General features: G+C 32.8%; 1 protein-coding gene across 2 annotated transcripts in view; it reads right to left on the minus strand.

Moving 5' to 3' along the window:
- The window catches only part of STXBP5 (syntaxin binding protein 5), a 166,184-nt gene that overhangs the window by 15,225 nt on the left and 134,399 nt on the right, over positions 1-16,560 (minus strand). For both annotated transcript variants that reach the window (XM_007196903.2, XM_007196901.2), the window contains 3 exons: positions 13,900-14,139; positions 10,633-11,002; positions 10,161-10,326 (listed from right to left, as the gene is read on the minus strand). In XM_007196903.2, the coding sequence (XP_007196965.2) occupies positions 10,161-10,326; positions 10,633-11,002; positions 13,900-14,139 (776 nt within the window). The remainder of the gene's footprint in view (positions 1-10,160; positions 10,327-10,632; positions 11,003-13,899; positions 14,140-16,560) is intronic.

Consider the following 16,560-nt stretch of genomic DNA (forward strand, 5'->3'; position numbering starts at 1 on the left):
ATTTTACATTTAGATATATCTGTACACATATATATATTTTTGGCCGCGCCACGCAGCTTGTGGGATCTTAGTTCCCCAACCAGGGTTGAACCCGGGCCCACGGCAGTGAGAGCGCAGAGTCTTAACCGTTGGACCACCAGGGAATTCCCAGATATATCCATATTAATGTTGTCTCTCCAACCAGATTATAAATGAAAGGAGATAATATTAACACTATACAACACAGAGTTTCATTTATAATGTTGAAGTGGATTGAAGGCTTTACATTTTTATTCTCTTCCTCTGGATTTCTATAAAGTGGAGTAAAACTAGAATGAAAAACTTCCTGAAGTCAATAAATCAAACTTGCTAAAACCCACCATAGAATACACTAATACCTATTATTTAATTCAAATTTATATTAGCCTATATAAAGAAGGTGAATTTTAGGCATATTTCCAATCTTTTTTATACTGTACTTCACAGATTCTAATTTAAACTGTATCTATTAAATTGATAAAACAAATGGCAAATAGCTACCATTTGAGTGTCTTTTATGCTAAATCAAGAGTAATATGACATATATATATATATATATATATATATACACACACACACACACACACACACACAGAGTCACAGCATAAAAATGTTTTTTGAAATTTACCTCACTTTAGAATTATCATTTACAGCTCTTAATTTATTTGGTGTTTAATGAGCTTGCAATCTTACAAATGTAAAAGTTAAGAAATTTAAAAATCCAAAGATTACAGTTATAAATCAAAAATCACTACAGTGTACTGGAATGAGTATAAACTTTGGAACCACGTGGACTTGGGTTTGATTCTCACCTCTGGCTTTTACTTGCAGAGGAATCTTAGGCAAATCAGTCTCACAGGGAACTGGTTTCCTCAACTTTATAAAGAAGTGATAAAAATACTTACCTCTCGGGAATGTTACCAGGATTAAAGATAATGAAGATTATCTTTAATAAACTGAAGATAACATACAATGCCAAGATTAGACACTCAATGATGTATACACTAAATAGAAAAATCTCCTTTCACATAGAGATGAAACAAATTAGAAAATACGCAAGTCATTTATCATTAGATTAACACTGTGCATAGATATCTTTGACGGAAGTTTAAAATTAGGTATTTCTTAAAGAGTCTGCACTGTCTGCAGTTAGTATTAGGATTTGGGGAGAAGTATTGATGTTAAAAACGTATATATTTCAACAATATAAAATAGTATCTATAGGTATTTTTTCACTTGTATTTAAATAAGGATTTTAATTATGATAAATTTACTCTTCAGAACACAACTTTAATGACTAATAAATGTTGGTGAAATTGAAATAGATTTGTACTATCTGTGATATTTCTCTACATCTAGTAATAGGAAACTATGTTTGAAACAATGTCTGCAACTTTTAAACTACTCTAAAATATGAATATACAGAAACAAATATACTTGTTTGATGTTAGACAATTGGATTTCATTTGCCATTTGTGTTTATAAGCTTAAGTGGTAAAATATAGGACTAATTTCATGAATGAGTCAATGTAAGTGCTTTATCACTACTCTTTTTTCTTAAATTGAAGTATAGTTGATTTATAATATTATATTAGTTTCAGATATACAACAGAGTGATTAAATATTTGTATAGATTATACTCCATTTAAAGTTATTACAAAATATTGGCTATATTCTATGTATTGCACAATATATCCTTAGAGCTTATTTATTTTATACATAGTTGTTTGTACCTCTTAATCCCTTACCCCTATATTGTCCCTCCCTTCTTCCCTCTCCCCACCAGTAACCACTAGTATGTTTCTCTATCTGTAAGTCTGTTTCTGTTTTGTTATATTCATTTGTTTGTTTTATTTTTTAGATTCCACACATAAGTGATAATGTACAGTATGTTTTTCTCTGTCTGACTTATTTCACTTAGCACAATACCCTCCAGGTCCATATGTGTTGTTGCAACTGGCAAAATTTCATTCTTTTTTATGGTTAAGTAGTACTCCATTGTGTGCGTGCGTGTGTGTGTGTGTGTGTGTGTGTGTGTATGTATGTGTGTATGTATGTATGTATGTATGTATGCATCTATCTATCACATCTTCTTTATCCATTCACCTGCTGATGGGACACTTAGGTTGCTTCCATATCTTGGTTGCTGTCAGAATGGCTATCATCAAAAAGTCTACAAATAACGAATGATGGTAAGGATGTGGAGGAGAGGAAACCACAGTACACTCTTGGTGGGAATGTGAATTGGTGCAGCCACTATGGAAAACAGTATGGAAGTTCTTCAAAAAACTAAAAATAGAACTACCTTATGATCCAAAATTCCACTTTCTTCAGTATATATCTGAAGAAAATGAAAACACCAATATTCACAGCAGTATTATTTATAATAACTAAACTCTTTTTATTACATCAAATAATCACTGATTTTAATAACTTTGATTAAGAAAACTCTGTTATAAGAATACTGAGACTACATAAATATCTTCCAAGATAAGCACAGTAATAAATTTCAGTATTGCTGCATAATATATTCAAGAGAACCTAAACAGTTCAACTGTCATCAATTTTTTACAGTGAATACCTGGAGTTTTGTTTGTAAGTTACAATCTTGAGGTGCTTAGAACAGTTATTAACTTAATTGTTTAAACTGAATTAATCGGCATGTTCGACCTCTTTATGATTATGGTAAGTTTTATTTAAGTTTCACAGATAAATTACGTCATCAATTTGAAAGACAACTTGTAAATTTTCCTTGTGTTTTCACTCAAGATATGGTTAGAATAATGCTGTAGAAAGAAATTTAAGTATTTCGATCCATAAACATATACTTTTGACTAACTGCACTTTAATGCTAATAAAAAGTCCTGAAATCCATTAATTTTTAAAAATAGTTTTAATTGAGGTAATTGACATAATAAACTGCATATACTTAAAGTGTAAAAATTGGCAAGTTTTGACATACACATATGCCCTTAAAATCATGACCATCATCAAGAAAGTGAATATCCATCACTTGCACTTCCTTGTGTCTCTCTGTAAAACCTTCTCTCACCCCGCTTCTTGACCTCCTATCTCTGACTGCCAATCTGCTTTCTCTCACCATAGATTAATTTGTATTTTCTATAGTTTTATGTAAATAGAATCATACAATATATACACTTCTTTGCTTGGCTTATTTTACTCAGTATAACTGTTTTGAGATTCATCCATGATATTGAATGTTACCAACATTTCATTCCTTTTTATTGCTGAGTTGTATTCTACTGTATGGATATACTATAATTTGATCATGCATTCATCTGTTGATGGACACTTGGGTAACTTCCTGGCTAGTAAGTTTCTGGCTAGTACAAATAAAACAGCTATGAATATAAATTTACTTCTCTCTTGAGTTAAAAAACTAGGAGTAGAAAGACTATGTCTTTGGTTCATAGATGTTTGACTTTTTACAAAACTGCTAAGCTGTTTTCCAAAGCGGTTGTACTGTTTTTGTTTTTTCATTCCTGTCAGAAGTGTATTAGAGTTCTAAATTTTCTACATCCTTGTCAAAACTTAGCATGGTATTCTTTCTAATTTTAGCCTTTCTAGTAAGTGTTTAACAATATCTCATTGTGGCTTTACTTTGCAGTTCTCTAATGACTAATGATGTTAAGCATCTCTTCATGGTGAAGCATTTGTCCAAATATTTTGCCCATGTTTTTACTGAGTTGTCTGTCTTCTTTCTACTGAGCTTTAAGAGTCCTTTACATATTCTGGATACAGATCCTTTATCAGACACATTGCCAAGATTTTCTTCCAGTCTGTGGGTTATCTTTTTATTTCTTAAGTGTCTTTTGAAGAGCAGAAGTTTTAAATTTTGTTGATGTTGAAATTATCAATTTGTTCTTTTATGGTGTCATAGCTAAGAAATCTTTGCCCAACTCAAGTTAACAAAGATCTTCTCTTAGGTTCCCTCTAGAAGTGTTATAGTTTTAGGATTTACATGTAGGTCTATGATCCATTTTGATCCATCAATTTTTGTATATAGTGTGAGGCATGGATCAAAGCTCATTTTTTTTTTTTTTGCATTTTAACATCCAATTTTCTGGCATAATTTGTTGCAAAGGCAATTCTTTCTCCATTGCATTGTCTTTGTGTCTTTGTCAAAATCAGTTGTCCATGTGGAGAAAAAGGAGCCCCTGTACACTGGGAATGTTGGTGGGAATGTAAATTCGTACAGCCATGGTGGAAAACAGTATGGAGGTTTCTCAAAAAACTAAAAATAGACCTATCATATGACCCAGTAATTCCACTCCTGGTTACATATCTGAGAAAAACAAAAAACACTAATTTGAAAAGATACATGCATCCCAATGTTCACAGCAGCATTATTTACAATAGCCAAGACATGGAAGCAACCTCAGTGTCCATCAACAGATGAATGGATAAAGAAGATGTAACACACACACACACACACACACACACACACACACACACACACAGGAATACTACTCAGCCATAAAAAAGAATGGAATTTTGCCATTTGCAGCAACATGGATGGACCTGGAGGGCATTATGCTAAGTGAAATAAGTCAGGCAAAGACAAATACTGTATGATATCATTTATATGTGGAATCTAAAAAATACAACATACTAGTGAATATAACAAAAAAGCAGACTCACAGATATAGAGAACAAACCAGTGGTTACCACTGGGGAGACGGAAGGGGACAGGGGCAACATAGGGATAGGGGATTAAGAGGTATAAACTATAACGTATAAAATAAGCTAAAAGGATATACTGTACAATACACAGAATATAGCTAATATTTTATAATAACTATAAGTGGAATATAACCTTTAAAAACTGTGAATCACTACATTGTACACTTATAACTTACATAATATTATACATCAACTATACTTCAAGAAACAAAAATAATCAGTTGTCCAGGTCTGTGTGGGTTCATTTCTAGACTCTCTACTCTGTTCCATTGATTTATTTATCTAATTTGATGCCAATATCATGCTCTTTTGATCACTGTAGCTTTATAATAGTTCTTAAGATCAGGTAGTGTTAGACTTTCAACTTTATTCTTTTTTGAGTTTTTCTGCTATTCTGCCTACTCCCATACATTTCCATGAATTTTCGAGTAAACTTGTCAATTCCTACAAAAAAAAAAAAAAAAATCCCACTTGGATTTTGTTTTGGATTGCCTTGAATCTATAGGTCAATTTTGGGAGAATCAATACCCTAATATTGAGTTTTGTGACCCAAGGACATATTTCAATTTATTCAGGTTATTAATAGTTTCTTTCAATATTTTGTGAATTTCAATGTAGAAGTTGTTCATATTTTTTGTCAGATTTATCCCGAAGTATTTCATATTTTTCGTTCCTATTATAAGTGGTGTTTTAAAAATTTTAATTTCCAAATGTCCACTGCTAGTAAAGAAATAAATTTTTCCCCATATTGATCTCATACCCTGCATACTTGTCAAATTCTAGTAGTTTTTAGAAGTGGATTTCATTAGATTTCCTATATAGATGATCATGTCACCTGTGAATAACAACAGGTCTATTTTTCCCCTTCTGATCGAGATGACTTTTCTTTCTTTTTCTTGCCTGAATGCACTGGCTAGAACCTTAAATACAACACTGAATAGAAGTGTTGAGAGTAAACATCCCTTTCTAGCTTCCAATTTTAAGGAAAAAAGAATTCAGTATCTCAACAGTGAGTATTATGTTAGGTGTAGATTTTTCCTAGATGCCCTTTAAGTTCCCACTTATTCCTCGTTTGACTATTTTTAAATCAGGAATGGATGTTGGATTTTGTCAACTGCTTCCTATTTTTTTAGTCTACTAATATGGTGAATTCCATTGACTGATTTACAAATGTGAAGTCAACTCCATGTTCCCGGGATAAATCCTACTTGGTCATGATGAATTATCATGACCAGAATTGTCCTTCTGATATACCATTGGATTCAATTTGCTAAAATTTCCTTTGGAATTTTAACATCTATATTTGTGAAGTATATTGGTCTATAAGCAATTTTCTTTACTTTAAAATCTTTGTCTGGTTTTGGTACCATATTCTATGAACCTACCATTAACAAGTTGGGAAGCATTTCCCCACTTTAATTTTTGGAAGAGTTTTGTATAGAACTGGTACTATTTCATCCTGAAATGTTGATAGAATTCACCAGTGAAGCCACCTGGGCCTGGAATTTTCTTTGTCCAAGGTTTCTAACTTCAATTTCCCTATAGTACTCTTCAGGTTATTTATTTTTTCTTGAGTGAGCTTTGGTAATATGTGTCTCACAAGGAATTTGCCCATTTCATCCAGGTTTTTGAATTTATTGGCCTAAAGTTGTTCATAATATTTCCTTATTATCCATTTTAACATTTGTAGAATCTATAGTAGTCACTTCTCTCATTTTTGATATTGGTAAGTCACTTCTCTCTTCATAATCAGTCTGGCTTGAGACCAATTTTACCGGTTTTAGAGCTCAAGCTTTTGGTTTCATTGATGTTTTTCTATTGTTTCCCTGTTTTCTATTTCATTGATTTCCACTTGGATATTTATTCTTTTCTTTCTTCTGTTTACTTTCGGTTTAACTTGCTCTTCTTTTTCTGTTTCTTAAGGTAGAAGCTGAAGTCACTGGTTTGATGAGAACTTCTTTTCTAATATAGTGTTTTGTAATATAGGTGTTTCAGTGCTATAAATTTTCCAAGTATAAATGCTCAATTGTTTTTTTCTATTGCTCTGCTTTCAAGTTACCTAATCTTTTCTTCTGTAATGTCTAATCTGTTGTTAATTCCATCCAGTATATATATATATTTTTTAAAAAATTTATTTATTTATTTATTTATTTTTGGCTGTGTTGGGTCTTCGTTTCTGTGCGAGGGCTTTCTCTAGTTGCGGCGAGCGGGGGCCACTCTTCATCGCGGTGCATGGGCCTCTCACTGTCGCGGCCTCTCTTGTTGCGGAGCACAGGCTCCAGATGCGCAGGCTCAGTAGTTGTGGCTCACGGGCCTAGTTGCTCCGTGGCATGTGGGATCTTCCCAGACCAGGGCTCGAACCCATGTCCCCTGCATTGGCAGGCAGATTCTCAACCACTGCGCCACCAGGGAAGCCCCATCCAGTATATTTTTCAACTCTAACACTGTAGATTTTCATCTCTAGAAGTTCAACTTTGGCCTCTGTATCTTCTATATTCCTACTTAACTTTTTAAACACATGAAATACAGTTATAATTGCTTTAATGTCTTTGTGTGCTAATTTTAGTGTCTATGTCAGTTATGGCTTGGTTTCTATTGACTGATTAGTCTTCTCATTATGGGTCATGCTGTCCTGTCTTTTTGCATGCTTGGTCATCTGATGGGATGCCAGACATTATGATTTTTATTTTGTTAGGTGTTGAATATTTTTAATTTACTGTGAGTCATCTTGAGCTTCATTCTGGGATACTAGGTAACATTTTGACCCTTTTGGGTCTTGCTTTCATGATTTGTTAGGCAACTCTGGAGCAGTGCTCAGTTTAAGGCTAAATATTCCTCACTAATGAGCCAAGAGTACTTTACCCAATTTCCCACTGAAGTCTGCTGAAAAATGGTCATCTAAAGGTATCAGGTCCTAATCCCTGGAAACTATAAATGCTACCTTGTAAGGAAAAAAGGGTCTGTGTAGATGTAATGAAGTATTTTGCCATGAGCAAATTATCTTGAATCATCTGGATGAGTCCTAAATCCAATTACAAGTGTCTTTTTAAAAGAGAGGCAGAGGGAGATTGGACACAAACAAGAGGAGGTGGCAATGTGACCTCGGAGGCAGAGAGTGGACTAATGTGGCCCCTAGCCAAGGGATGCTGGCAGCTACAAAAGGATGGAAGAGGCAAAGAACAGATTCTCCTCTAGAGCCTCTGGAAGGAGCATGATCTGGCCAACACCTTGATTTTGGCTTAGTGAAACTTATTTCAGACCTCTAATTTTCAGAAGTGTAAGAGAATAAATTTATGTTGTTTCTGGACACCAAGTTTGTGGCGATTTGTTATAGCAGCCTTAGGAAAGTAAAACACTCATAAATGAATTATAAGTTTTTCCCATCTGGATGTTGGGAAAAGGCATCTTTCCCTCTAATCCTCTATTCCTTTCAGATGGTTCTTTCTCTGGCCAGAGAGTTTATCCATACGTATATGCTGAACAGAACTCTACTGAGTACTCTTGCACCCTTTGTAGATCTCTAGTGTTCTCTCTCTGCACAGCTCTCTCTGCAATGTTCTGGAAACTCTATCAAGGCATGAATGCTGGGGCACCTCTTTTGTTTCCTGTCTCTCAGGGATTATTTTCATTTCATTGCCTGATGTCTAGGATCTTGAAAGCTATTATTTCATGTTTGTGTATGCTTTGTTGTTTCAGGCAGGAGGGTTAATCTGGTTCCTATTATTCCATCTTGGCTAAAAATTCCGTTAATGTTTATAAACATCTTCCTAATTTTTTTTTGGTTAAAGTTAAATAAATGCACAATGTAATAGGGTACTCTGGAAACCACAGAGTTCATGGTATTCATTAGTCAACAGGTTTTTACCAAGGCATTATTTTTAGGCACTGAAAATACAGAGGTAAATAAAATGCCAATATTGCCCAAAGAAAACATTCTATCACAAGCTCCTTGAACAGAGTTCATTTCTCACTTACCATATCATGAAAGCATATAGCAGATAGTTATCAAGATAAATTGAGTGTACTATTAAGTGACCAGTTCATTTAAACATAAATAGGTAAAGTTGCTGTAGCTGCTATTGATTTTTACTAAAATAATAAAACACTGATCCAAGGATAGAATAAATTGATTCCAGAAAAGTGATGAAGTTTAGAATTTTGAGTAGTTGAATTAAGACCACATTTCAGATTGAAATGAATTAAGAATATATTCAATTGTCCATATTATTTCTTAATATAGTAACATTTTACTAATGAAAGAAAACACTACAGGAAAATTTTACCTTTCCTATAAAAAGCATAATTTTAATTCAGAAACTTAGGAATCTTTAAAAAAACACGTCCACCCAAATGTAAATGAGAATTTAATAATATCAGATATGTAATTTTGTTTCACTCTCAAGATTTATAATGGTATCATTTAAGAGTATGTTTCTAGTATAGTCTACCTTACTGAAATAACACAAACAGCTGACACTGAACATATATTCAGTACTAAGCACTGTGCTAATAATAAGCACTTTACGTGTATTGTCTTCTTTAATTTACATCAGACCCTATGACATTAGATATTATTTCTATCCTCATTTTAAAGATAATGAAGCTCAGACACAGAAACTTGTCTAAGGTCACATAATTGTGTAACTAGCACGGCTAGGACTTAAATTCAGTCTTCTTGACTCTAAAGCTCATTTTCTAAAAATAAGCCACAAATTCAAATTTATAAACCAGGAAAATAGGGCTAATTAATCGCAAAAACTTTCACTATGAAGTTCCCTTAAATAACTGTTTCCTCTAAATATCAAATATTGATTAATATTTTAGCTCTAATATTTTAAGAGCACTTTTATTTTAAAAGCTGAAGCTAAACCGATTATTTCTAATATATATGCAAGCAAATAAAGCACTCGATATTTAAAAAAGATATAGTTTTGTATTTAAAGAATTTGTAATCTCTCACAAATAGATCAACAAAAATATTCAGAGGAAAACTATCAAATCTTATTTTTTCTTATAATGTGTATACATCCTCATGACTACAGAGTATGAGAAGGAATGACACATTTGCTCTAAAAGAGATACAATTATTTTCACATTAACGTACATCTTTAAAAAGGATTTTTTTGTTTCTGTATAATAGATATTTATTCTATGTGGAGAGTGGGTATAAAATGTATGTAGTATTTTGTATTTCTTTGACATCACTGGAGAGAAAAAATATGGATCAAGGAGATGGAGTCCCTCTTATAACAAGAGTCTGATGAAGACACTTTATCACCAGTCTCAAAACATGTGCTCTCAAACTCTCAAGAAAGGCTTTGAGCTTTCTCATGTAGGCTCATTTGTACACTCCTGTGAGTATAAGGGATGGACAATATAAGGGACCTTAGAAAATATTTCACCTCTGAAGAAATTATAGTAATATTTTTGTTATTTACCTGAAGATTTTCACAGGTCTCTTGACTGTAAGTGAGTCTCTGGATTTCTGTAGGTGAAACAAGATATAATGCTTGTCCATTGTTGGTGAAGCAGAACGTTCTGGCTATCCGCATATTGGTAAGGGGCAAGTAATACACATCCAATAGAGGTCTTAAACTTGGCAAACTTGAGAAAAAGATTAAAAACTTGTTAGTAGACAGGTAGGTTTTAGTCTTGAACAAATACTATAGGAGGTAAAAATAGCCGGGAACTTATAAACCTTACGATTTAGTGTAACTGAGTGGGAGATAAAACTGATTTGTTTTCCTCACGTATTTGTTCACTATGAACTGAATGAAAATAAATTCTCAGTGTATAAGACTGTAAACAAATAAAAGCCTTTCTTTCAAACTGAATATAATTCTGCAACATTATGTGTTGAGGGAGGAAATGTTATATTTGTGTTTAAAAAAAAAAAAATCTAACTCTTACCTAAAAGTCATAATGTGTCCATTGGCACAGAAGCAGGCAAGGCAGATACTGTTACTCAATGATACAATATCTCCACGAAGAACAAATGAGGTCTCTGTAATGTTTTGCTTATAAGCACAGTTCTGAGTTGGCAGTGAGATTACTTTTGCTTGCTTTTCAGAACATATCACTGCATACTGGTTTTCACTAATTTCCTGAGAAGAGGAGGGAGATACAGAGACAGGTCTTCGTTTTTTCAATTTCTCCTTTTCATCCTTCTCTTCAGGAACATTGTGTTCTTTCCAGGATTCATATGCGGGTGGCATTAAGCAGCCTGTGGAATCCAGGAATGCCATTCTCAGGACTGCCCCTTTTAACCTCAATATAGTACCTAAAATTGTAATTTTAGTAAATAAAAAATATTTTAATCCCACAGTAAATATGTTTATTCCAACTCTGACACATACTAGACACTCAAAAATATGTAGAATGTATACTGAACCGAAATTGTACACTGGCTCACTGATAGGATTCAAACTTCAGGCATGATATTTGAATCTGGAAAAAGATATCAATAAGTGCTACCAAATAAATAAGTGCAACTATAATTGCTACCAAACAGATAAACGCTAGGATGTCTGGAACTAGGTCTCATACCTGGCAAGTGCACTACCATTGAGTATGAGAGTAAGCAGATGGCATCTAGAGCTGCATGGTCCAATATGGCAGCCACTAGCCACTTGAAGTGTGACTGGTCCAAATTGTGGCATGTTGTAAGAGTGAAATAAATGCTGGATTTGAAGGCTTAGTACAAAAAAAAATTACAAGAAAATTCCACAATAATATAAAAATACTGATTACATGCTAAAATGATAGTATTTTGGATAGACTGGGCTAAATGAAATATGTTACTAAAATTAATTTCACTTTTTTTTTTAACTTTTTTAATATGGCTACTAGAAAATTTAGAATACTATACGTGGCTCACACTGCATTTTTAATGGACAGAACTGATCTACAGGGTCAATGAGAAAAATAGTTTCCACATATTTCTAAACATTACTTCAAAAAAACTATTTACCAGTAAATGTCAAATACACTCAAGACATTGCTTTGGTCAACTTACAGTCTTAAATTAGTAGTTATATTTCTTGATTTACTTTAATTAATGGGACTCCCTTTCCTCCATATCCTTGAATAGGTAAATATGATTTATGCTCATTTCTAAGTAAGCTGAATGATACTATTAATATTAAGGATTTGGAAAGCAATAGAAGGGAGGGTATAGAACCGATTTAGCATTTCAGTTCTTATTTTAGAGGATTTTTTTCATATTTTATTACTTTATACTTATATTTTATAGTTTGCAAAAAATTATCCATATATTATATTCTTTTGTTTCTAAAAGGAAGAGATCCCAGTGTTCTGTCAAAATTTTTCTTAGAAGACAAAATTTTCCTTTCCTCTTCATATTTATATATTTTGTCTATTGCAGAGTGGCCAGATAAAATAAAGGATGCCCACTTAAATTTGAATTTCAGATATACAATCAATACTTATTTTAGTATAAGTGTGTCCCAAATTCTGCATTATTTTTCCAAAGAGAAAGATGGGACATATTTATATTAAAAAATATGTTATCTAAAGTTCAAATTTAACTGGGCATCCTGCAATTTATTTGCTACTTCTGGCGTTAGTCTATTGTCCAGGTTTGGCAAGTAGACAATTTAATTATTTTAAATGGTTTGCTAATTTGGGAATGGTTTATAGTCCATATGAACATATATGAGATATAGTAATCCCAGTACGTGGATTTTCTAAAAATGTACCAATATTTAAATATATGCTTGTCCTATAGTTGGCAGGATTATAGTATGTTTTCCAGCAGGGTAGTGGTAATTGTTGAGTTCTCCTCTTGAAGAAAAAAAAAAAAAACCAAAAAACAGTTGGGGACAAAATAGACCATTTCAGGCTCTTAGGCATGGAAACCCATCTGCTTGGAAAACACCTCTCTTCTCATCATAGTTCCAATACAGATAATATGATATAAATGTCTTTGTTATATTTTAAAATAGACATCCTATTAAAAACAAACCTCAAAGATTCCAACATTGAAAAGAAACCCAAAGGTTCGTTCTTACACATGAAAATTATTTTATATCAAAGTAGATTTACAGCTAATTTGACTTTATAGCAAGTTGGAAAAATCTTAAATATTTTTTAATATAGTTAATAGTAGATTATTTATATTTAATCCCTCTCTCTCATTTTTATTTATTGGAAACATTTTCTTATCACAAACTGTCTGTTGTAGAAAATTTAGAAGCTACAAATCAGTAAAAAGAATAAAAATTACCCAGAATCCTACTATTCAGTGATAATTACTATCAACATTTTGATTTTCATCTTTCTAGTTTTTTTTCCAATACACATACTTGTTTACTAATAAGAAATGAGATTGGTCAAGAAAATCATCATTATGTAACTTTTTCTAACAACTAGGTATGTAGTATATAGTAAATTATTGAGCTGAATGAATAAATCAAACTGTTCCTTTAATGTAAAGGTAGTTCAGAAATGGTAGAACTAGAAATGATAATTACATTTTAATTCTAAATTCTAAGTATTGTTAAAATGTACTATATAAACAAGAAATACACTAGTGAACAAAACCATGTTTTTGTTTTTGTTTTTTTCTATCTAGATCAGCATAGATTAGTAACAGAAACCAGAATTCTCAATTATTTCAAGACCTATCAGATTCCACATACATGTGATAAAATTCAATCTCATTTTCAATACAGGAAGACTGTAAATTTTTTCTTCTTAAAATTTTTTTATTAAATCACCTTTTCTAATTCTTCAAAGAAGAAAATTAATGTATTTTAAGACTTCACACTTAGAGATTAAAAATAGCCAAGTATATAATGTTTAAAAATATACTTTTGTTTTTTCCCTAAATATGTACCATCCTTTTGCTTATAGAACATACTATTCTGAGGTATCCTAGAATGCAGTAGAACAACACTGTTTTTTTTTGTTTTTTGTTTTTCATTTTCTTATGTAGTAATCATTTTAGACATGATCCTAGGATTAAAAAAATATAAAACCTGAATGGCTATGTAAGTAAATGATATTCTGGAATCTTATTGCATGTATTCCTTCAATTAAAAACAAGACTATAACTATCCCCATTTAGACTTAGATTCAAAAATGAAAAGCAAAGGCTTCTATTAAATTATACTAAAGTAAACCTTCAATAGAAGTATAGCACCAGAGCATACATACCACTTGGAGACACAATTACTGGCTGAAGAAGTCTTTGCTCTCCTCCTGGGGGAAGGTTCAGTGCAATGACAAGCACTGTTCCCAATGTAGTACCAACCCACAAACATGGGGAGGGGGCTGAATCTGCCTTTCGAGTAAAAGTTTCACAGAAATGAAGAGCAGAGATTGCTTCTCGGGATTCTTTGTCAATGCTGGTTACACTTGAACTCCGTGATCGGCTGAAGGAATTATCTTTTATGTCTGAAACAATTTAAAATGTTGTGAGATTGTTCAAGTTATAAAATATCATGTTTTTTGCTTGGTATAAGTTTTGCCAAATAGTTAATCTGCAAAAAGATAAAATCTACAGCATATTTAATTTTAATTTTCTTTTAATTGAAAAGAAAAACAATTTACTTTTATGCTAACAATTTTTTCCTTTGCTTGTATTTGAAACACAGAGGGACAAATCCGCACTTCTCAGAACTGAGCTGGGGTCATCCCAGTGAGTGTTTGGATGTATGATCTCTGTGGTTTTGGTGCAGCTCTCTGTTGGTATCCTGGCTGCTTTTCCAATCTTAGCCCTTACTACCCTTTCTCATGGTGCTGTTTCTTCCTTTGGTAATATAATTCATGATTAGGTAGAACCAGGAAAGTGGGTATTTTCAATTTTCTACATTAAAAAAAATGCTTTTATAAGTACTCTGATTCTACCTTCAAATTTATTGTATGATGGACTTTTTTCCTTCAAATCTTTCCATATGAAAGCCTTAATCTTATTTTTTTTTTAAATGAGATTTTAACTGTAACCAATGTTCATCTAAGGCATTTTTCATTAAACTGTACAACTGGTATCTGGCTCATACTTAACTTGATGCCAGGTATATTCCCTTTACCCGGCTCTGTCTGTAATGACAGAGATACTTGTAAATTATACTAATAAACCCTCTCTTGTCTTCAGCTACCTTCTCTGCGGCCAATCTCAAGCCTGTTTCAAGCCCTGGCCTCTTTTCTCTTGGAATGCATTTCCAAAGGCTTATAAAAATTTTTTCCTATTATGTCTCACTATGCAAAATCAAAATACGTCATTTCCCCAAGGCTCTAAATTATTCTAATGGCACTATTTATATTAATGACACCCCTGTTCTCCTAGGGAAACAATACTTGAGATGAGTCCCAATTTCGGTTCTTCCCTTTCACTTTACTTACATGTCTCTGATGGGATGCCAAGTCCTACGCTATTCTAATGTTTGTTTCCTTCTTTCCAGTACTAATCAATTTCCATTACCCTATGTTCAGGCCTTTATCACCATTCATCTAGACTACAATTCCCAAGAGATCTCCCCACCTTCACTCTGTCACGGTTCTATCACAACTCAATTAAATTTTACAAGGTACAGTTTTAATTCTATCACCTCTATCTTAAAAATCCGCAACGGTTCCTCTTATACTCTTACTCAGGTTTTTAAGACTCCACGAAATATCTTAAACCTACCCTCCCGGCCCTATCTGCCAGAGTGCTGCCCTGCTTCAGTTCACTGTGGGAAATAAACCGAGCCATTCAATGTTCTCCAAACATACCTGGAGCTTACCTACTTTTTTGCTTGTGATTTTCTGATTCGTGCCCTTGCCTTTTCTCTACCTATCTAGATGGTGTTTATTCTCCATCTCAAGTACTGTCATCCTCATGAAGTTTATCCTGATTCCTAAAACCATACACAGTTTTTCTCTTTTGAATCTTGATAGCTTTTTATCTCCCCCCGGCATGAATAGTACATTTGTTCTGTAGTTATTTCTGACTTGTCTTAGGCCTTGTTCTAATGTGACTGTAAATTTCTTGAGAACAAGGGCTCTCTCCTTTTGATGCCCTGCAGAATTTGGCATAGTGCCTTGCATATAAAGGTATTCAACATATACTTGCTGAAGACAGACCTACAGTTTGAAGTATCTAAAGCAATGTGTTTCTGCTACACCACTGGGATATATTAAAATTTCCAGTAGCTTCTGCTGTTCACATCTAATAAGTCATTCCTCAAATCACATGTTTCCAATGCTATTGTGAAAGAAATGACTTCATAATGTTGTGAAAAATGAAAAACACGCTCAAGTCTTCTAAGTTGTATTTTACGGAATAAAAAAGGTATAATTGAATCCTACTTACACCCCCCAAAAGCTTCTTGTAATCAAATTTAGATTCATAGGTTAAAAAAAAATTCTCCCAAACAATAATTATATACAACATAATTTTGATTATAGTTAGCTTCTGAAAACAATAAAGCCACTAGTTATGACAACAGCATGGGTTATTTCTAACTATAGTTTCTAAAATGCTTTTCTTTTGCCTGAGTTTGTGCTTCCTGTTACAGATTATGACACAGTAGAAAAGAACTACTTAATGTAAATAAAACAACTTTCTATAAGCAATAGCTCATTACTGGATGAGTTTGTAATATGATATTGATTCCAAATGTTAACTCTTTATGTTCCCAAAGTTATTTTAGTAAAAAACCAGAAATTTAAAATTTATCTTCCAATGATAAAAGTATTTGTTACTTTGATAAGACATACACACAACAAGATGAACAGACATATTCACCTATATTATCAGTTGTGACCTAGTGATAAAAATGAAAATCAGTGATACAAGAAAATTTAATATTATAAATTTCAATATAAATTAAG

Source organism: Balaenoptera acutorostrata, chromosome 14 (genome assembly GCF_949987535.1).
Source record: "Balaenoptera acutorostrata chromosome 14, mBalAcu1.1, whole genome shotgun sequence".
In the NCBI taxonomy this organism is placed as follows: Eukaryota; Metazoa; Chordata; class Mammalia; order Artiodactyla; family Balaenopteridae; genus Balaenoptera; species Balaenoptera acutorostrata.